We start from the raw sequence: 22,282 nt of genomic DNA, 5'->3' as shown, positions 1-22,282 counted from the left end.
CACAATTAAATATTCTGTAATTAATAATTGATTTAATCAACTATTTATTATCAAATAAATTGATTATTCTGAAATTCTTGATCTGATTGTAAATGAAATATAGCCATAGACATCATCAGTATAAAAATGTAAAAATCACTGATTTGAAATATTATTATACATAAAGCTAAAAGGATTGCTCTAAAAAACAATTTTCGAGACAATATGGAATTTTAAATTCGTACGTGTCGATATATGTCTATGTGGCAATTATCAAGGTCAGCGCATGTTGCATCAACATTCACTGATTAACATACGTTTATTGTAATACTTAACACGTATACTTAACACATTTTTTATTTTAATTTTTTTTTAATTTAAATTATATGATCTGTACTTATCGCAATTTATATATAACGCTGCTCAGCTTTCTTACGATCTTAAAAAATTTCTTACTCTTCAATTGAGTATAGTTAGTCAAATGTTTAATTTTTACATAAGAATTTATACGCGACAACTGTATCTCGAACTTTTTTGTTAGGCTCTTCTCGTTTGTACTACGCAGAATATCTAAAACATTTCATACAAATAATTTCACGTGTATTTATACTGGCAATGAGACAGGAAAAATATATATCTTTTTTTTAATTGCTCATTTCATATGCTCGTTTCACTGCTGTAAATATGCGAAGAAAATTATTAAAATGTGTCACAGAAGGCAATTTGAATTAATAAAATTTAAATATTGTCAATAGTAACAATTTCTATAATAATCGTCATGATGTGACAAAATACATAGTATCTAGATGGAGCATAGTGTCTAGATGGAGCAATTTAGAAATTTAGTCTGATACATCATGTCGTTCGCAGGAAACGCGCGCTCGTGCTGTTGGACGGCAGAAACGTATTATCTGAATTCGTTAATTATCATAATTTGAGAAGGCGCCAATATGAGCGTCGAAAATGTCATGTCTGCAGAATTTTGCAAAATTTTGCATTTTGCAGTTCGCATTACACATATATATTTTTGGAATATTTTGTAAATCTATAATTTCAATTTGCAGAATTATCTTCAAATTTGTTGATAAATCAAAAAGCGTTTCTAAATTTTGATGCGACATATTGATATGTAACATATGAATGAGGAGCAATGTTTCGCCACGTTCGACTAAAAGGATTCATTAATGTGACTTTAATAGATTTATTAATGTAAATTGGCATTAGCATTCTGACAAACAACAATTCAAGTTTTGCGATCATCGCGCTGGCGATACGCATTACGGACGTGTGACGAACACGCGCGTTGTAGGCGTTAACCATGGCTTCCAAATGTGGTTAAAACTTCGTCATCAGATTGAACGCTTCAACGTCCGAGATCAAGTTTCTTGTCTAATCGGTAGATTTTCTTTTTTTTTTTTTACAATCAGTTCAAGATGAAAATGAAAATAACAACGATCATATAAACGTGCAAAGTTAATACTCTTCGAACTCACGTCGCAGGTTGTTCGCTATCACTGTTGATGAAGTCCTCCAATTGCGAAAAATCCAAGGCTTCATTGTCTATTCCCCCGACGAAATCGCCACGTCCTGAAAAAAGGATTAAAAATTTCACATTAAGATAACAATAAATTGTTTTTGTTATAAATACGTATGTAATATTATAATTTCTAGTTTCTAATTGTAGATTTATAGTCAATATGAAAGCATGTCCATTTCGATAATATATATTCATTCTACAATACTGTTTAACATAAAATATATAATTATAAATCTTACAAAATTATTGCTATGCGCCTATTTCAAACATACACGTAAAATGATTGTCGTCGTCATTTGTTGCATCATAAGTTGCAAGAGTTCATGTGAGAAATGCATCTACATGGGAAAGAGATTTCAAGTAAGGCATATTGTAAGTTACCGTCCCTGATAGTTTTTAGTGAGGGAGAAAGTTGATTTATTGAATGGATACGAACAAATTTCACGGATGATTGCGACTAGAAGACGACACAGTTGAATGAACAAAGCGTCAACGGACGAGGGAAAACAGTAACGCGAACAACCGAATTTTTTTTACAACAGTTCCTAAATTCCACATATATCGTCCGACGGAAATGTCTGTTTTTAAAATCAAAGTTATAAAAAATGATCTATCAGGTTTACAATTTTCTCACAATTGAAATTGCGCAAGACTAAAGAAAAAACTTACCAACTTGGCAAAATTTAAAAATCCTAAAGCATTCACTGGTCTCCCTAATCAACATTGAACCTGTTTTGAAATGTAGAAACGCAAGCATGTATATACTTAAGCGCTTAAGACTACAAGCAAAGCGTTGTAATACGTTACTTCCGGTCAAACATTCATAAACGTTTAAGCCGAACGTTGGGAGCCGAGAGTAAGGACACTTTTCAAGTGAATAACGAGATGTAACATTGCGTCGCGTCGTTTCGTCGAAGTTTTCCAGTATTAGAACAATTATTGATCGTCGCGTTATCAATATTTAATGTTACGCAATATAAAGCTGGAGAATCATTCTTATTTCGAATTGTTACATTTTATCGAAATTGTATAAAAATAGTAGTAATAGTTTATTTTATATTATGAAACAATTTTGTAAAAACAAAATTTATTATATGAAGAAAATTTAAAAAATAAAAATTATAAAAGTGAAAAATTTAAGTAATAATGTAAGCGCACAATATTATTTAATATTTAAAGCATATTCTTAGAATATTAAATGTACCATTATAACAGATTATACTAGACATAATAATATTGTACGCCTATAGGGAAATAATAAATATATACGGCAAAATAACTTAATTATTGAAATCAACATATACTAGTCGACCAGGTTGAACAAACGCGATGTTTCAAATTTTTTCCACGTAAAGATGCTAATTATGGATTTTCTGATTTTCAGTGATCTCGTAGGGCAACAAGTTTTTGATTTTTGATAAATAACGAATTAATAAACCAAAAATAATTATATTATACATCAATATTATGAAAATTAATGAAAATAACCGGAACAACAACATTCTCTTCGATAATGCTTTCAATAGTTCGAAGTATTTCAAAAACTGGCTTAAAATTTTATAGCATTTTTACTCATTTTTAACAATAAGTATCTTTCTTTGCTATTGATTGCAATAAAAGCTACCATTTTTAAATAATCAAGCAAATGAAGTCTAGGATGTGCATGGCGCTTACGGCGTTTACGGAAAGAGTTGGAGGGGTAAGTTACGAGGGTAGATGAGTCGTTGCCAGCCAACCCTTTATCGAGGTATCGACCAAACACCGCCTCTCTGAGCATGCCGTTTAAATCTGAATATTATTACACCAATATGCACCAAATATGCGTAGTTATAAATTAGCGAAATTATTATTGATACATAAAAATTAGAATTAGTATTATTTTGTGAAAAATTGTAAAGAATTTTCTCTTAGAATTTATCCTGGAAATATGGTAGCTGTGATACAATACAAAATTTTAAAGATTTTTAACATGTACTTTAGTAAAATTAATCAAATATATTTATTATTTTATATTTATTATTTTATATTTTATTGTAGTTTTATTAGTGAATGAGAAAAAATTAGTACATAAAATTCTTCGAAATACAATGTTGTCCACGATCGTATTTTCAGGGCAAACTCTAAGAAAACATTCTTTCCATGAATTTTTAATTTTTTAATACATAAATATTTCTATTAAAATATTTATTATTTTTATTTATATATGTATATTATATATGTTAGTAGATACACATGAATAAAAAATTATTAAAAAAAAATGAAACATAGCAAAATACTTTATATAATATTTTATTCACAGTAAATCAGAATTAATTGCAGTTCGATTGATAACATAAAGAAATGTTACTTTCACTAAACATAATTATATACATCTCTTCTCATCGCGTAATGTGTAGGAATGTTAATTTTAGTTGAAGCAAAATCTTCAATCCCGGGTAAAACAATTTGTGTAATAATTGCGCTTATTCCAATCAAGTTTCGAATGATGTAAAAAGACTTATGTATAAAGACGTATGTAGGCTTTCGACCTCTATGCCTGACAACCACTTTCTCCGGCAAAGCAAATAGAAATGCATCATGGACAGTGACTTGTCTATGAAAATTGACCGGCTTTCATCCTTCGCAATAAAATATAGAGGAATACAGAAATGTTTATAACTATTGTAATCCACATAGCGATAGAAAGTAATACTAACGCATCTATGCACTATTATCATATTATTCTTGCGACACGTGTACCGTAACGATCGTATCGTAAACGTTTAAACAGAGGAAGTTAATCGAAACCCAGTTGTCGATTTCAGCCCTTAATCGTAGGGTTCATGCAGCTGCCATATCGTAAGGACTGTGCAAATCCGATGGAGTCCCACCTGAGGTCTAAATGATTAGCAGGGTGCAGCATTTTTTTTCACGGCCATTAAGAGGTTTTCGAGGGGTCCGAACAAGTTGTGGACAGGTGTTAAACTACTGTTCATGATCATGAATATATCGATATCTATCCTGCATACCTTTGACAACTTTGACATAATTATGTTTATTATATAAAAATTAAATAAAATAATAATTTTTAATCAGCAAGAATGACATAAACGAACAAATATAATTAATGAAGTCAGGATTGTGTATAGTACATCACAGAATTTTCCTTCCTCTACTAAAAAATTTTATTTAAAAGAAAAAAGTAATTTTTCTTATTTATTATAGAATTAATCGATCAAGCCATGCGCATTGAAAACAATAATATAATTTCAAAAATTAATAATAAAATATTTAGGATCAATTAATATCAATATCTTGCATTCGGCGCTTTTTAATTTATTTGAATTAAGAAATGATTACGAGATATTTACTAAATCGTTTTAAAACCAAATTTCAAAAATAAATAAATCAGGATCGACAACTATGTTGCATCGATTTCATTCATTATTTTAAATTCAATAACTATATCATTGTAATTTTCTAATGTCAATTCCAAAAATAAAAAAAATTATCTCTTTATAACTTATTTTCCAATATTCTACGACAAATGTCTGTTTCGAATAAATACGAAAAAAATCAATTTCTGAGATGTAAGGAAAAACACCGATTAGCATTTTTACTTCAAATATATCTTAGGAATTATTTTTTTTCATTAAAAATAAATCCGTATATATTTTTGAAAAAACGATTTTAAATTTCATGATTACGACTTTGTAACTTTATTGTTTTGTGTTCTATGATTTCTAAAATTAACATAATCAACAGTCGAATTTTACTTTCGTTTAGAAATAAAAATTAAATCTAAATTAAAAGTTAGGAAGATTAATAAAATGAGCAACAAGATGTGTATATCTTGACATCTTAAAATTGTTAAACTTGTTCTGTGGGCTTTTATCCTTTATATCTAATTTTAATACTAGCTATTACATAATGTTTTTGCTATAAATAAAATCTGTAATTACAACAATTCCTAAAATAGCACTCTGTTACATAAATTTTGCATTAATATTCGATTACCTGCTACGTTGAGTAAACGACGAGCGTTAACTTGATTGATAATATTAGCATCTTCATGATGATCGTTTGAATGATTTCGTCCATTTTGATCATTAGACTGATGCTGAAGTGCCCACGAAAATTCCATGGCGACGGAAATATTTTAATAAACTTGTATCACTCTCGAAAAATTGTCTGAGATATAAGACTAGACTTTATAAGATGACACTTCATCGCTATGTAATAAATGTCGCGAAAAATTGAATTAACTTAAGACATTTAATCTAATCTAAATAAATGTCACTTTGCATATAATTTGTTCAGATATCATGAGTCTTTACATTTTACATAGCACTTCATAATTTTTTTTCCACGAAAATATTCCAATTAAACATAGGTTATTAAAATTCGTTCGTCACAAATTCGCGACAAGATATTCCAATGATGGAATATTGACGATACTTCGAGATGGTAATTTATATAAAGTTAGTATTGAATCTCTCTTTTTAATTGTCTGTCGCAAAAATGAGATCGCTCATAGTCCTGGTTTTCTAGTTGGGCAACGAAACACAACAGTCTGCGGTAGTTCACAACTTAATCGCAGGTCTCCTTCATCGGAGGGCTCCATTACCTCCACCATATTCCAAGTATAGAGGGGATTTTCTCTTTGACTGGAGGGCGGCGCTTATTTCAGACTGAAAGGGGTGGTTATACGCAGCCCCTTTCTTCGATATGTACTATCATACATAAGACGTTATACGAATTTAAAGATTAATTTTTCTTATAAATTACAATTAATGTTTTTCTTTCGTTATGAATTCAGATATCGATTATCAATTAACTAACAATAAGACTTGATATTTAAATTACGTATCTAACAATAGATGACCGAATAACTTATCACGCACGATTGGAATATAGTATATAAAATTAAGATACTTTATATTCATTTGTAATATATTATTCTAAGAAAAAGCGAAATAATATGATTAATTCTAAAACGATTTCAGCTAATTCATACAAAATTAAATCATCAACTGGTATCAATTTTTAACAATTAATTTTTTGATAAACCATTTTCTTCTTTATATACACAATTATAATGATTATGTATACAGAAATATAAAAAAATAGAAAATATACACAATTGTACACATAATTAAGAAACAGTTTTTCTAAAATTCTTATCTTAAATAATCGTGAATTTTACGTGAAATTTTTAAATTCTAATATTGCGAGATGCATTAAGCTTTAGATACAGAGATGCTCATTTCTACAACAACTTTGTCTTGACTGAATAAATCGTCTATTTGCATCGTTTCTTTGTTGATTAACCATGACTTGAACGCGCATCATCGTTCATATGTATGAAACATTAAACAATTAAAGAGGGGCTTGTGGATCCAATTATTCTATCAGAATTCTTTCGGTAAACACCTGCTGTTCATAACACGCCCGTCACTTTTGCACCGAGTGAGAGAGCGTGAATCCATTTCTCGTCGCGTGCATAAATGTTCACGGGTGCGTGTAATCGGCATCACGCATTAAGTGCCCGCCCGCGTTGCGTTGTATCAACCCTCCGTTTATATTACTATTAACACGACCGGGACTGGGCACATCGAACGAACATTTCCCAGGCTCGATTTTGAAGACCGTGCTATCGGAAAAGGGCGACGATAATGGCAGACCAATAATATGCAAATGTTTGCTTCTGGTTAAATGGCCGTTTACTTATTCATCGTTACTCTGAACGCTACATTTATCCTCTGTCATTTCTTGTTCGCGAAAAGGATAATTGCCTTCGTAAATCTTTCGGTTGCTTCATGAGCCAGCGATCTGCTGTACACAAAGACTCTCTATTATAAAGCGACTTTTAAAACATGCATGATATGTAGTGTGTATCGCCTATAAACGTCAAGATATGTAGAACGAGAGTGATCGGCAATTATAAGCAATGTCGCTGATGATTAATTAAGCGACTTAACAAATTTACAATCTAAATAACTTATACCTGTCGCAAAGAAATAAAAGAAAAAAATATTGAAATCTCTGACATTCTCGGTGAACATCTGTTACAAGGTATGACTCGATTGTAACAAATACATATTTCCGATCAATTATTAATTTTTGTTTTATTATCTAAGAAGATCAATAACAATTATATATATTTTATATACTTAATGCAAAGATGATTTTTCACATATATTTAATGCAGAATATTTTATAATCGTTGAATAATATTATCATTCGATGACTCTGTGATTAATGGATACAAACTAATCCTGTGTCTAGCTTTTTTAAAAATCTGCTGTTTACCTCGTGTGATCACATATAGCGTGATATTACAATTACAGAAACCTGCGAGGCCGCGCTAGCAACTATCAACATTTCATTATGCCTTACAGTACTAATGGAATTTGCATACAACTGGCATTGTCGGTGTTCTTCGTGCTGATTCAATTGTTCACCTCATCATCAGATTCTTATCGGAATTACGAATAGTACGGCATTTTTTCCGCAATACCTGATTTATTGCAACGTGAAAAAGATATATATGTTTAATTTTACTGCTGAAGTGTGTTTGAATTAAAGTAATAATTATACACTTTACGTTGTCGGTAATGACAATCACAAGTTGCAAATTGACGTTAGATAAACCATTACTTGGAATCGCATACAAGAGAAATATTATTTAGCAAACAGTGAACGACAAAAAAATTAACAGTTGTACATGCAAATTTTTTATTATTTTAGGAGAATTTTATAAATACAGAAATGTTGTTACTCTTAAAAAAAGTTATTCTTTTATTCAATATTCAATATAAAAAATTATATATGCAAACATTTTTTTTATTCACTAGATATATATAATTATTATTAATTAAATGCGTGTCTGTAAATCGCATAAGTTTCGTGTGTGCAATTGTGAACCAATTTCAGGCCAGTACAATGGAGCAATTAACCGATGTAAGCGTCAAAATGATTTATGATACATGATTGTACAAGTCAACAACGAGAATAAATAAGAAAAGGAGAAATATGAATTTTTTTTTCTTTGTAATCAAAGTTTTTGAACGGCCATTCAGCTCGGCTGCCTTACGGCAAATCGTGTAGACTATCACTGTGGTTAACGTCATTGCGATTATCGGAGGTATCTGTATTACACGCGCGCATAAAAGCCATGATTTCTGAAGCATTGCTCTCTCTCGACTCATGTACTCGCGCATCGGTTCAAGGAGAATCTCGAAGGATAGTAAAAGTATGCAGCTGGTGCTTTAACGATACAAACTCACATAGAATGCCACGTTTCTCCATGATTCGAATCTTTTATTAAATTAATATCTATACATTTTTCATTGATCCTCTTTTTTGCGCATGTCCATCATTTTGTCATACCAATGTTACATCTCTATTTTGACTGAACGTTAATAAATATAAGTTATAAATAAAAACAAATTACAATTTGTTAAAAAGATCCGTCATTAGAAAGATGACATTCTTTTAAAAGCGTACTTTAGAACGAGCACTGAATGATGACAGTTCATAATTTTAGATGGTCTAGTCTTTTTGATGCGTGCCGTATCGGCTTGAGTTCACGATAACCATTATAATTGGATACTTTCCGGCGGTGATGAGAATTATTTAAAGTTTCACTTTAAATTTGTATAGTGTGAATTGTTACGTTAGCCACACCTATACCTTTCACCTGACTGAAGTTAACTTGCGCATGAACAACTTGCTCGATATTTATTCGATCGTGTTCAGAAATCTGCTATGAATTATAAAGCGATGATGAGATATATTGTGAAATATATTTTGTAAATATATTTTGTTGAATCGTTAAAATACATATCCAAGAAGCTAAATAAATTGAAAAAATCGAAGTCACACTTTTTGTAAAATGTGAACATCTACACACTATCAGTTCTTTAACCTTACGTTAGTAATATTTCTCCTGAATTCTGGTTCTACATCAAAAGATTAATAAAGAGGAAAAACTTCTATTATGATTATTAGTTAATTTTCTGTAATTGCTGAAAGTCTATAGACATCAGAATTAAAAAAAAATAATAGATCATTTTTTTTTTAAGGGAATTTAATAATGTTTAAGATAGTGTAATGTAAAATTTAATTCGAATATTATTTTTTCCTGAAAATGAGAAAAATATAAAAAGTGAGCAAATCGTAAAATCATAAAATTATGCTCATAATATAAGATACCTTGAGAAATCGACAAATAAGCACAGCCAGTGTGAGCACAAAATAAGCATGCGATGTATTGTATTCAGGACTCGTCTTGAGGTTGGAACCAAGCATCGCAGAAACGTACACTCGATGTTCATTTCGGTTATTCTTTTTATTACTGTACAATAACATTTCATACTTCAGCAACGATTGTTGATTGAACTCGACTCATAGGAGCACAGATTATTTCATATTAGATGTATCCTGAATATATTTATCATCATATTACGAGTTCCATGTCTCATAGTTTTACGATCAAACTTCTATAATTAAGCAATTCAACATCGTATTTTTTTGTTAATACGACCTTCTATCGCTACATACAGAATTTATTGCAAAATATTTACTTATTAAACAAACAAGGTTTAAAAACTCATCTCAATGAAGACATCCAAATTTTAAAATCTTTTTTTTTACTACGACAGATGATCTAATTATGAATTTCCGACTAAATAGTTTTCAATCCAAAAGCAATAAATTCATGGTGGAATCAACAGAGAGCATTTATTAGTTTAACAAAAACACTACTATCTCATATTAAGCGCTTATCTCATAATAGGAGGTTTTCCTCTGTTAATTTGTTTGTGTATGATATATTGCTTAAATTTTCTTTTTAGATTCTTAAGCCTCATCAATTTGTCAACTTTATCGAATGGAATATCGTTTTCCCATGAATTATAGAATTTCTAATTCGTAACTTTGGAAATGAATTCAATATTTACTATCATCGCCTTATCGAACGATAAGGATTTCGCGTCCGAAATTCTCGCGTGTGCTCGTGCATTTAACCCAAACGCCTGACCTCATCCACACATCGCTCATCCGTGACACGCTCGCCTACGAATGCGAATGTTATTGCCAAAGCAATAAATATGGTAATGTGTCTAACGTGGGCGTGCGTACGTACGTATCCACGGAATAAAACAGTCATTTCCAAGCACTTAGACTGCCTAGAAGACTATTGGTTCGCGCGTACGTATATATTATAAATCGGCCTGTATTTCAGGGGGAGGAGGGGGGAAGGATCGAGAATGGGGACGAGCGAGAAAAGTTAGCGTGACTCGAACGGAAGACACGACATCGGGACATCAGCAGAAAACGGCCGGGGCGATGTTTCTCCCGTAATACCACGTTCCACGGTTCCCTACCTCATCGTGAGCATGTTGAATCGTGTCTCATTGTATGTCACTGATATCCAGCTCGAAGCGTATCGTTTTGTTACCGTATAATAGTCTCCTTGGAGAATTTGCAAGCATCGTCTCCGGGATCGATAAACTCACGGAATTTTTCCAAGGGACCAGAATACATTTCAAACTTCCACGAAAAAGGTTGAATAAAAAATCGGCCTCGATATTTTTATGAATATCGTTTTTGTGCTAACTGTTTACTGGCGTTTAAGCGCGACGCGTTATATGACAGGTGCGTCGAACGTCTAACGATAATAATTTAACCAACTATAATCATAATCTTCGTAGTACAATGCGGAGAGAAAAGTCGCTTGATTCCCACAGTGATACGCCCCCTGAACTTTAGCTTGAGGTATTCATCGGCTTTCACTAGTTGCGCCACTTTGCGATGATACAAATATATAAGTATTTTGATCGCGTTTGACGTTAGAAATAAACATAAAGTTCCGCAAAATAACAGTTAATGATTAACTATAATTATTAATAAGACAAATTGACAAATATAATTCTGCCCACATCTCATGGATAAATCTAACGATTTTCTCAATATCCTTGAACTTCTTCGAGAATCGTTGCAAAATTGAAATATGCATTTGATCGTCAACCATGTATATAAAATATCTGCTGGCATACGCTTTCTTTGTTAGAAATATCAAAAACAGACAGATCATTCATCCAATTATTATGATTTACTACCATAAGATTCATTTTTCTCGATATGACTCATTACTTGAACGATGTAGCGCTTAAAGGTCATTCGTGCAAATAGAATTAAAAGAAAAAGTTACTAATAGAAAGGATTATCGCTTCCTCCGGTTTTTGTAACTAGTCCGTTCGTTCTACATGTAGAACGTTTGTATGTTGAACGATCGCGTCGGCAATGGCGACTCGCAAGTTGTAAAGTAGTCCACACATCCTCTCTCTTGCATTATAAACAATCTCCCATGAAAATCTAGAGCAGCCGGTGTAGTAAAGTCCTCGACGAGCGTCTGAGCGTATAGCGAGGACCATTAACCGTGGCAAATGAAGACATTGTCGCGATTCGAACCTTACAATAAGTCGAATCATAATAATCGCTGGTCACAATCATTTAAAATGTTACTCTTATTATCCTACATTCTAAAAAACATAAATATTACAATTTTTATATATAAAAATTGTAACTTGATAACAAACTTTGGTAATTATATATTTATATATTTAAAATTATTTTATATATTTAAAAAAAAAAACATGATGCCACTTACGAAAGATTAATTAATTTAACAATTTATACATCTAATTTACTCAAGAAAGGAAGATGAAGAATGATGACCCGAGAGCGGTCGTTAATTAGAAACTTTCATTACGTAACTTCTGATTTACGAATTTTAAAAAAAAGGACCTTTTGGAAATACAATTTATGGGAATTATTACTAACTTCTTTTGTAAACTGCTATACGATTTCATGCTCGATAAAACTTTCAACGATAGAATTCAGCTTTCGCTTTTGGTGACAGCATTGCAAAAACTGCATATCGACACTATTTATTGTAGAAAATTGTTAAAATAATATACTTATTCGAGTCTTTACAAAAAAAAGCGATCAAGTTTATTTAAAAGTTTAACTGCAAATATGTATATAAAAAGTTAAAATATTCAAAATTAATGATATTGATAACATCGCTATTAACAGAAAAAATATATGGAAAAAATATTAATGATAACATCTAATATAACATCTAATATAGTAACTGTACGCCACACACTTTTTCGCTTCGTAATACCTACAAAAAACATGTGCAATAAGTGATCGCGGATTGTGAGGTCTACCAGAATCAAAGGGTCTTGCCATCGATTAAACAAATCGCCCCATTATGCCTGGGGCACGTGCCTATGTTTACGATGTTCACGATATGTTTACTTCCCCTTTTTAAGAACTGAAAGGTCTGTGTGATATATTTGTGCGTTTTACAATTAATATATTTAATTTATGTAAGTTTCATCATTTTAACTATGCAATAATAAAATATAAATAACATTACGAAATTCTACTTCTCCTAAATATAAAGATATTTGTATTAAATATTTGTATCAAAGAATTTCTATTTCGAAGTATTTTTAATCTTTAATTTAATCTTACATATTATATCTTAACTAACAATTTTCTCATATTTTATTAATGTTTATCATTTAACTAATCAATCTCATTAAAACGTATTTTATATCAATTTTATTTATAAAGATTTTCATTAATATTTTATACAGATAATAAAAACTCCATGTGCATTCTTTTCAATTCCTTTCTTCAATTTTTCTCAGAAAGAGAAGCACTTGTCATAAATTATGGTTTAGTTTAGAATATAATACCCCCGACAATTTTCTGAAAGATATTTATGCGGGGACGCTTCACAACAATACACGTTAACAAAGGCAAGAATAACGCTTAGTAAATAGCCTCTCCTACTTGACGTAGCAAGAAGAGCGCGCATGCTCGAGCTTTTCGCGAAAGGCGGACCCGCGAAGCTTTTCATCGACCAATGTGCTTTCGTGGGTGGCACAAAACATTCTACGGCTTGCGCGCCACTTTCCTGAACGGCCATGCTATGCGCGATGAAATCCCATAATTCATCCGCAAGGCTTCAACTATCACCGATAAGCTCGCGGCGATCGAATTCGACTTTCATTATCGTTTTATTTAAACTCGTTACAAGCGCTCGTAGTCCAAAATAAATTTTAGGTCGCGATCGATGGCAAAGTCCGACGAGACTGCGAATTTCCTCGATACAACCGCGAGCTGCAATGAAGGACGGCCGAAGGATAAAATTTGATCAAGTAAAAAGACATAAATTTTGGATGAGAGAAATATTTTTGTCAGTCTTTTAAAAAGAGTATTACTGATAAATCGTACCACGAAATTGTTGGGTGAAGCCCGAAGTCGGGTTTCAAGACAAACATTGCAAAAACTTTGCGCGTCACCTCGGCGAGGTTTATAAGTAAGTAGCAAGTAGTAAATTGGTTCTTCTGACAACACACCGTTTGTTGCAATTTGTACCCGTTATTATTATATCGAGAGTAATAAGCTACAACTTATAAACCACTCGTTACTATTTATAAACGGATCGAATGAAATTGGAGCACTGTCTCCATTGTTTCTCATTCCGGAGTTCTCTCCGAGATGTGCACGTACAAATTAAATAGAACACAATGTACGTACTGTCTGATTAGAAATTTGACAAATGAAGTTACACGTGCTGGATTAATATTAATATTACAATATAAGAGGTCAAAATTAATTATTTATCATCGTATGACGCTCATAACGAATGTGTTTCGTCATATATATGCGTTGCCTGCTTGAGAAAAAAAAATAAAACATTTCGAAATGCACGAATGAAATCACATCGCGTTCCACATCTTTCTAGTCAATGACGCGTTTTATCATATACGTGTACAAGTAAACGCGTACACATTAACACGTTGTCATTAAATAATTCATTTAACGTCTGCGTTACTCCGTAACAACCTTCAGTGCTTCTCATCAACCTTTTCATTAAAACCATATTATTCTCATTCCATTTAAAAGATAAACGTTTAACACAAAAGACGAGAGACGCGGCACTCGGAGGATGAAAGGAGCGCGATTGAACAAGAGAAATGTTAGTATTGATAGAATAGACAGGTGACTCAAAAAGTGAATGCATATAGTGGTACATTGCCCGTCTTGTGGTATAGGTTACCGTGAATTATCAAACCATTAATTCCAAATAAACGGAAAAGCACATTCACCACGCGACTTTCACTATCTGTCTGCAGTAGCAGAGAGAACAGTGGAATTGTTGGTAACGGCTGGAGGATAACGTTGACGGCCCGCAAGAAAGAAAAAATGAGAGATCTATGTGGAACGATCGAATCGACCAATAACTGTTACTGAAAGGTTTGACCCGACCTAACGGTTTTCTGAAATCATACCGACGTCTCATGAAAAACATTCCGTCGCTTTCTAGGTCTTCTTTGAAAGATTTTTTTATTTCACTTTTCTTCTCCATGATTAGTAATCTCTATGATTAAACGCATCTATAAAACTCGGATCTGGCAGTGAGATCGATGTCGCTGACAGTACAAGTTTCTCGAGTTCACCGACAAAGGATCACCGACAAAGGATCAACAACAATGTTTTGTTCCTGGTTCATGCCGGGACGAGGTGAATGCATTCATCTCGAAGATCGGAGGGGACATTACGTTACAACCTCTGACCTACATAAGGAACGCTACGCTGCACTCGTTACAGGTGAATGCACTCGACGTCGAACAGGCCGCAAATCGCAAACTTCGAAGAAAACGTAAATATACGCGAAAGAGCGGGATACCGTCCGCGTATCTACATATATATTTTTTTTTCTATTTAATTTTATATTCCGCAATTGCGATGATCGACGTCATTGCAGCTAGCGAGGCCCTCGGGAGGTCTGGAAAGAGCAAAAAAAAAATCGAGACGCGATTCAGTGCGATTTTCATCAAACTGAGAGGCGCGTGTAACAGGTATGCGAAGGCGGTATTTCCGCGAGTATGGAAGGGGCAGAGTCACAGTCAAAGCAAAAGTAGGATAAATGTATCCACGTAAGCGGCATGATGACTCTTCTCTTTTAACCCTCGCACTCCAAAGTTTACCGAATTAGAGTCATCTTTCGAGTTACAATTTCAAATACGAAACTGAGATCGTCGATGGGACGTTTCGAGTATCAATTCGCCGTTAATCGCATGGTCAATTTGTTTCCTTCGATTTCAGGACTGCCATGCCGGTATGAGGAAAAGCGAGGATAATAGGTGAGGATAAGGATCTTCTGGGACGCAGTTACGCAAAAACCATGGCGTTTCGCGATAAGGAAGATTTCGCGAGTGTATCACACGCGTTGACGCCTACAAAACCGCGGATCGAACTTTATCCTCTTTCAATGCATATTTTTATCGTCGATCTCAAATTTCGGATATTTTCCTGCCAAACGATACGAATTAGTCTCCGATCGACGAGCGTCGCGCATAAAAAATATAATAATATTGCATAAATAATATAATAATAATTTTAAGAATACGGAAGGATTTTATTATCGGGTTTACAGGGGTTCGATTGTGTATCTTGAAATGGGTAAAAAAGACAAGAGTAAGTACAAATTCATTAGAATATTTATAATTATATTGGTCGACGGTGTCAACACCTGATGAATCTGATGAGTCCTTTTGTCATTTTCATCTCTTTCAAGATTGACTCCCAGATATCAAAGAAGACAGGTGAGGCGAGTTGACTTAACGAACAATGCATTTATCGCAAAATCGAGAGACTTTTCTCGTTCTCTCGCCAAATGGAATGACGCGCAACACTATACATATAGCGACAATAGCGATCCTAGCAGCGCCGATCAAGCCTTCTCTCCCATCTCCTCCTCCACCTCCTCCCCCCCTCCTCACCCCCACCCTTCCCCCTTCGAGCTCCCACCGACGATGCGCCGCGTGTTTCGCACGCGAATTCCACGAATTGCGTTTCATTGCTTTCGATTCCAGCATCGGTGAACCGATGGCGTCGTTTCGCTCCTCTCAACTAAAAAGTTGAAGGTTGAAAACGTACGCGCATATATCCGGTGCATACGTTTAAGGTCAACGCACGCTTCGATATTCGGTGGAGAACCCGATTGTGGGACTTATGACAGCGTAAAACGCGACGCAAGATAACGGTGTCGGTGTCAAATTCACGACATTCCGTAGCTGTCATCGCGGTCGTGTCGCTTTTGATCTGCGCCTACTGTTAGTTATTACGAGCGTGTTTAGAAGGATCTAGTACCGTTATGCGACACGCTCGCGAAAACGAGAGAGCCGCACGTTCGCGAGCCGTCCGTTGCTTCGCTTGGCTCCGCTTGGCTCCGCTTAGCTTGTGTAAACGCACGGTAAAGTAAACGCCGCACCGCGCCGGAGCGAGAAAAACAAAAACTGACAGCGCGTTATTCGCTTTCGCGAAACGCAAAAGGTGAAGGAAGAAGGAAGGAAAGAAAGAAAGGAAATTAACTCACCGAGAATCGCCTGGAGGGTCTGCTCATCCCCGTCCCCGATGACGTCCATGCCTCCGTCGTCGTCGATGGTCGTCGAAGCCCGTAGCCACTCTCCCGGACCCGATCAACGGGCCCCATTCCGCGACGTTCGAGCCGCGACGAAGTCTCGCACCGTCGCGACGACGTTCCGCATAGCCGCCGCCACCGCCGCCGTCGCCGTCGCCGTCGCCGTCGCCGTCGCCGTCGCTGCAACCGACCTGATCCTGCGCGAACTCGCTCCACCTCCTCTCCTCCTTCGGCCGGAAATCTCTTCACGTAATCCCGTTTGCTGCTTGCCTTGTTCTCGCTTCTCTCTCACGCACTACTTCCTCGCGCTCGCGCGCGATTCGCACGGACGAATCGGCTTATGTACCAACTATGGATATCGCGGCACCATCTCGCGCGCGCGTCTCGGATATGCGATCGGTTTCGCGGGTCCGGATAAAAACGCGCACACGCGCGACACACGAATACGACGCGCGCGTTCCGCTTTTACTCGCGGGAACGCGTAGCGCGAATAACGACGACGAGATAGTCAGATAGCGAGCTGTACCACTGCCGTCACCGTCGCCGTCGCCGTCGCTGCCGCTTCCACTACTCCTGCAGTCTGCTCCAGTGCTGCGCCAGCAGCTACGGAGCTATTCCGCGAGTCGCCCGTGTCGTGGACTAAAAATCCGTGCCTTCCTCGCGTACTCCGCAAACACGCACGCACACATATGAAATCTATTTGACTGCTTTGTACGTATTTCATGAGTCGCAGGAACGAAGTCTTTTGCGGAATTTCCATAGCAAGTGGATTTATAGAAAAAAAAAACTTCTATAATAAACGAAGTTTGATTGTTAAATAATGATATACAGTTGATCATTCTGAAATATAAACGTTTTTCCGTAAGTCTTTTTTTATAAATATTATCTTTCTTTTTTTAGTTGAATGAGATCTTACATTTTCTCGAGATGGTAAAATTCTGCAACTTGTAATAAGTGTTTATCCTTGCAACAATTTTAATTCTCTACAATTATTTTTTCTTTTTTACAATAATTTAACCTTTCCGATAGCATACATATATTACAATTGAATGAAACGTATATAATAAGATGCATAATTAAATCAAAATTATTAAAATTATTTATGATAACGTAAAATAAAAGTGAAATTTGTGCTAAGTATCGATAGTTTTACATAAAGTTTACTTTATTATTATTTCGTATAGATACAAAAATAAATGTTTCCTCAACAAAAACATTTTGCACGAATTCTCTCAGCTCTATGTAAAATAATTCCAAAAATGAATGGAATCTACATACTTCTTATTCGCTGTGCATTTCGTTTAAATTGTAATAAAAATTTATGAAGGACAGTATTACCTAGTAGTATTACAAAAACTCGAGTCGATCGAGGTCTGTAATCGTAGCGCATGCTTGTTTATCTTCCAAGAACGTTTCACCGGCTCGCCAAGAATGAAAGTAAAACAAAAGCAGAATCGAATGAGAGTTTTTAATAACATAGATTATTTTGTTGCTACATGCGCCAGATGACGAGACTCGAGGATCGTTCGCTCTAGAAGAGAAGAATAAGTCGCGATCTCTTTCAATCGAGGTGTTAAACGACGTAACTGATAATCTATTGCTTTCCACAACAATAGGCGCTGCTTGTTGAAATTCTTAGAAATCCGATTATCACGGATAAAATATCGTCCGCAGGTGAAGACAGCCCTGCGAAGCAGCATTCAATCACGTGATCGAGCATAATCATTCGAACGGCCGCGCGCGAGTTGTTCGCGGAGCGTCAATCGTTCGTACGAAGTGGAATTGCGTGGTCCATTTACGAGAATTCGACGCGCGATTATCACCGAGATTGTGTGAGATTTCAACGAAGGGTTGAATGGAGTGCGCGCGTGAAAAGTATCAATGACGATGATGCACGATGCGTCTAATAATGCGAGTGCGGAAATGTGGACGAGATGCCGCGTTTTTCACGAAACAAGATGGCTACAATCTGCAAGATGAAACTCCGCGCCGAAACGCTACGCCGACCGCTTCGAGTGCCGATCGACAGCAGCGATTCTTATACCTATCACTTCCGATGGATGTAGAGATTGCTTCAAGAACTTCCTGTCGGTGAGTATATTATATGAAATTGTTAACCTGTACAATTATCAATGTGTTATTTTGAAATAATGATGCAATCCGTGCCGCTTTACATATTCGAATTATATTTCAAGCCTAATCTATAATGTGCTCTTTGCTTCCTGTTTCTTGCTTTTTATATCTTGCCTTTTTTCCTCTTTATGGCTGTTTTATCGTGTTCATTGTTTCTTTTGAAGTTTATCGACTTTTATCTCAGGCGATAGAAAACGAAGGAATCAAGATAAGAAGCAAAAAAGTAAGAGGTAAAAGTAAATGATGAGAAGCAAAATATAGGAAGCAAAGAGCACATTATAGATTCGACTTTAAACATTTCGATCTTTCAGTCACGACCATAAAACCGGTTTTCGAAATTTTCAAAATGAGATGCTGAGCGTATCAATTACAATGATGACGTATTTCGGAGTATTCGAAATGTACAATTTTCTATTTTAAACTACATAAAACGACGCGATAAACGAGATACAGATGTCATAAACTACTTGCATATAATTTGAATTGCTAAATTATTAAAAAATTTGTTTGTTTCTTTAATGTCGAGTTATTAACTGAAATGAGTTTTAAATAATTCATTTTAATTAATTTTTATTTTAGTTGATGTTTAGTTGATGTGCCTCTAAAGCATTAAGATGTTATAGCAAGTTTCTTTTCTATTTGACAATTTCAAAGAAATACGCTAGACGATATATTTTCGATGCACATCGTAAATGTAATTGCAGCGATAAACTAGGAAAATTATGAAGGTGTCGAAAATACATGCATCTATGTGTTTATGTTGTGTGTGTAGACACTATAAACATTTATTACACCATGTAAGTACAATTGAACACCAAGGGGTTGCTAAATTATTATTATTACTTTTGCCATTTATCATTGTTATTTATCATTGTTACATTATTATTGTTATCGTTTATTATCATTGCCTATTAATACATTTATATCAAATATTGTTTGTGATTTCACCCGTTCATAAATAATATACTTTGTCTCTTTTAAACAAATACATACTCTCTTAAATACATAATTTCTCTCTCTCTCTCTCTCTCTCTCTCTCTCTCTCTCTCTCTCTCTCTCTCTCTCTCTCTCTGTACAATCTATATATACATAATATGCTCACACATATGTACTTATATGCTCTATACGCGCGTATGCGTAAATATACGTATGTTTTTCGGAGGCATTAAATCAATAATACAAACGAATAATAAGCGATAATTATGCGGATATATGCATGTATATCGAGGGATTTCATCGCTTTCTTTATTAGCACACGTATGAAACTCCACTACGTCTTTGTGTGCACGAGAAAGCCAGATCCTATATCTCGTTCCGCTTAATTGTTAGATTTTCATTTATCTAGGACTAAATCGAGACACTCGAACTGGACCTTGTAATTAAAACGAGCGCTGACATGTCCCTATGCGTGTCTTAGTACGAGATATTACTTCTGATTAGTCAATAAGTAACATCTCAAAATATATGTAATACATCGTGACATATACGTCGCGAATTTCAAGATTATTTCACACTATCGAGAATTTTAGCACATATATCAATTATTATTCTACTATCTATTAAATAGTCTAAAAATGTTAGCGGCCAAAAAAGATTAATTGCATTTAATCAATTAACGAAACGTTAACACTGTTTATTGTCATGCAAATTTGCGGTAACAATTCAAATACAAGTCGATTCGAATTTTTTTCATATTAATTCATTTACATATTAAAATCGAAAAATGCATTATTGTGTTTGGATATTAATTTTCATTTAAAATATCATTACGTAAAGACATTTACATTTCCAAAGTAAAATTTACATTCCCGATATTTACATAACCATCGACTGATATTGTATGTAATATTCAGATTCTTTATATTATATAATTTCTTTATATTATATAATTTATAAGTGAAACAAAACAGATATTTTTCTAGATAAAACAACACGAAAATTATATTATTATATAAATTAATTTCTTTATAATATTGTATAATATCTTTTAAAATAAAATATAAATTTACTTTTAACTGCTAAAATTCCTTTATTATTAAGTTGAATTTGGATATAAATAATACATATTAAATCAGTCTCAATTTGATAAATAAACGAGTAAAATTGTTAGAGAGAGCGAATATACTTGTGTATATTTTCTATAGCAGCATAGTTTAATTTAATTGAGAATATTGGTTGTTTATTGATACATATATAGGTATATTCGCTACAACTACGTTGCATTTGGCTCGTATTTGTCTATCAAATTGACTCTTATTCAGATTTTTTTTTATCAAGCCATTGTCTCTTTCTATTTTTCTTTTAAATCATATTGCACTATTCGTATTCAGTCTTACGATTAGTCAGATAAATAAAAGCAAAAATCATGAAGACTTAAAAATCAAGTAGGAACTAATATGAAACAATATCTAGTCGATTTGGGTCCCATAAATTAGTTCTTGTTATAACAATTATTCATATGTCGCGTATCACCGATATACAGAGTTTTACTAAATATGTTAAAAGATTTTAAGAGGTGATTTCTCAAACAAATTTAAAACGAAAATTTCATATAACTGTCCGAAATGGCTTAATTTTGGAGATACAAAACGTCAAAGTGGAATGAAAAATTTCGCATTTAAGTTATTTGATAAAACTTTAAACATATACAAAGTTTCAAAATTAGTCAAGCGGTTTTGAAAATTTTTAGAAAAAAAAACGAAATTTTTCCTTCAATTTTGATAATCCTTTGAAACTAAGTCGTTTCGGATATATCGTCATATGAAGTTTTCTTAAATTTGTATGAAGAATCACCCCTTGTAAAATTTTTTATCGTATTTATTGTTAGTATATATCCTGTATATATATAGTCATAAAACTAATTATTTGGACAGTGCAATTATTGATAATTTCTTCAAATTGTTGTCCAAGGATTAAAAATTATTTTACGCATGCATTATGCCATTGATAGTTCACATTTATAATTGGACAACTAATTGTGAATCTATCAGTATCGTAATCAGTATAATGCGTACCATAATACGTGGAACAACTTTTAACCAACTTTTGATCAACGGAAAAAGTTTGAAAAAAATCATCAATATAATGGCGGATTGCCCAAATAAATAATTTAATGATTGTACGTATAATATATATATATA

The 22,282-nt window shown here is 33.8% G+C and overlaps 1 protein-coding gene across 3 annotated transcripts in view; it reads right to left on the bottom strand.

Annotated features, from left to right (window-relative positions):
• LOC108687821 (myelin regulatory factor-like protein) overlaps positions 1-17,523 on the bottom strand; it is a 24,518-nt gene extending 6,995 nt beyond the window's left edge. For all 3 annotated transcript variants that reach the window (XM_018193804.1, XM_018193805.1, XM_018193806.1), the window contains exons 1-2: positions 16,965-17,523; positions 1,473-1,566 (exon numbers count right to left, since the gene is read on the bottom strand). In XM_018193804.1, the coding sequence (XP_018049293.1) occupies positions 1,473-1,566; positions 16,965-17,013 (143 nt within the window). In that variant the 5' untranslated portion in view covers positions 17,014-17,523. The remainder of the gene's footprint in view (positions 1-1,472; positions 1,567-16,964) is intronic.
• Between the last annotated feature and the right edge of the window lie 4,759 nt (positions 17,524-22,282).

Source organism: Atta colombica, unplaced genomic scaffold, assembly GCF_001594045.1.
Source record: "Atta colombica isolate Treedump-2 unplaced genomic scaffold, Acol1.0 scaffold216, whole genome shotgun sequence".
NCBI classification, from domain to species: Eukaryota; Metazoa; Arthropoda; class Insecta; order Hymenoptera; family Formicidae; genus Atta; species Atta colombica.
This window is presented reverse-complemented; position numbering and strand designations above follow the sequence as displayed.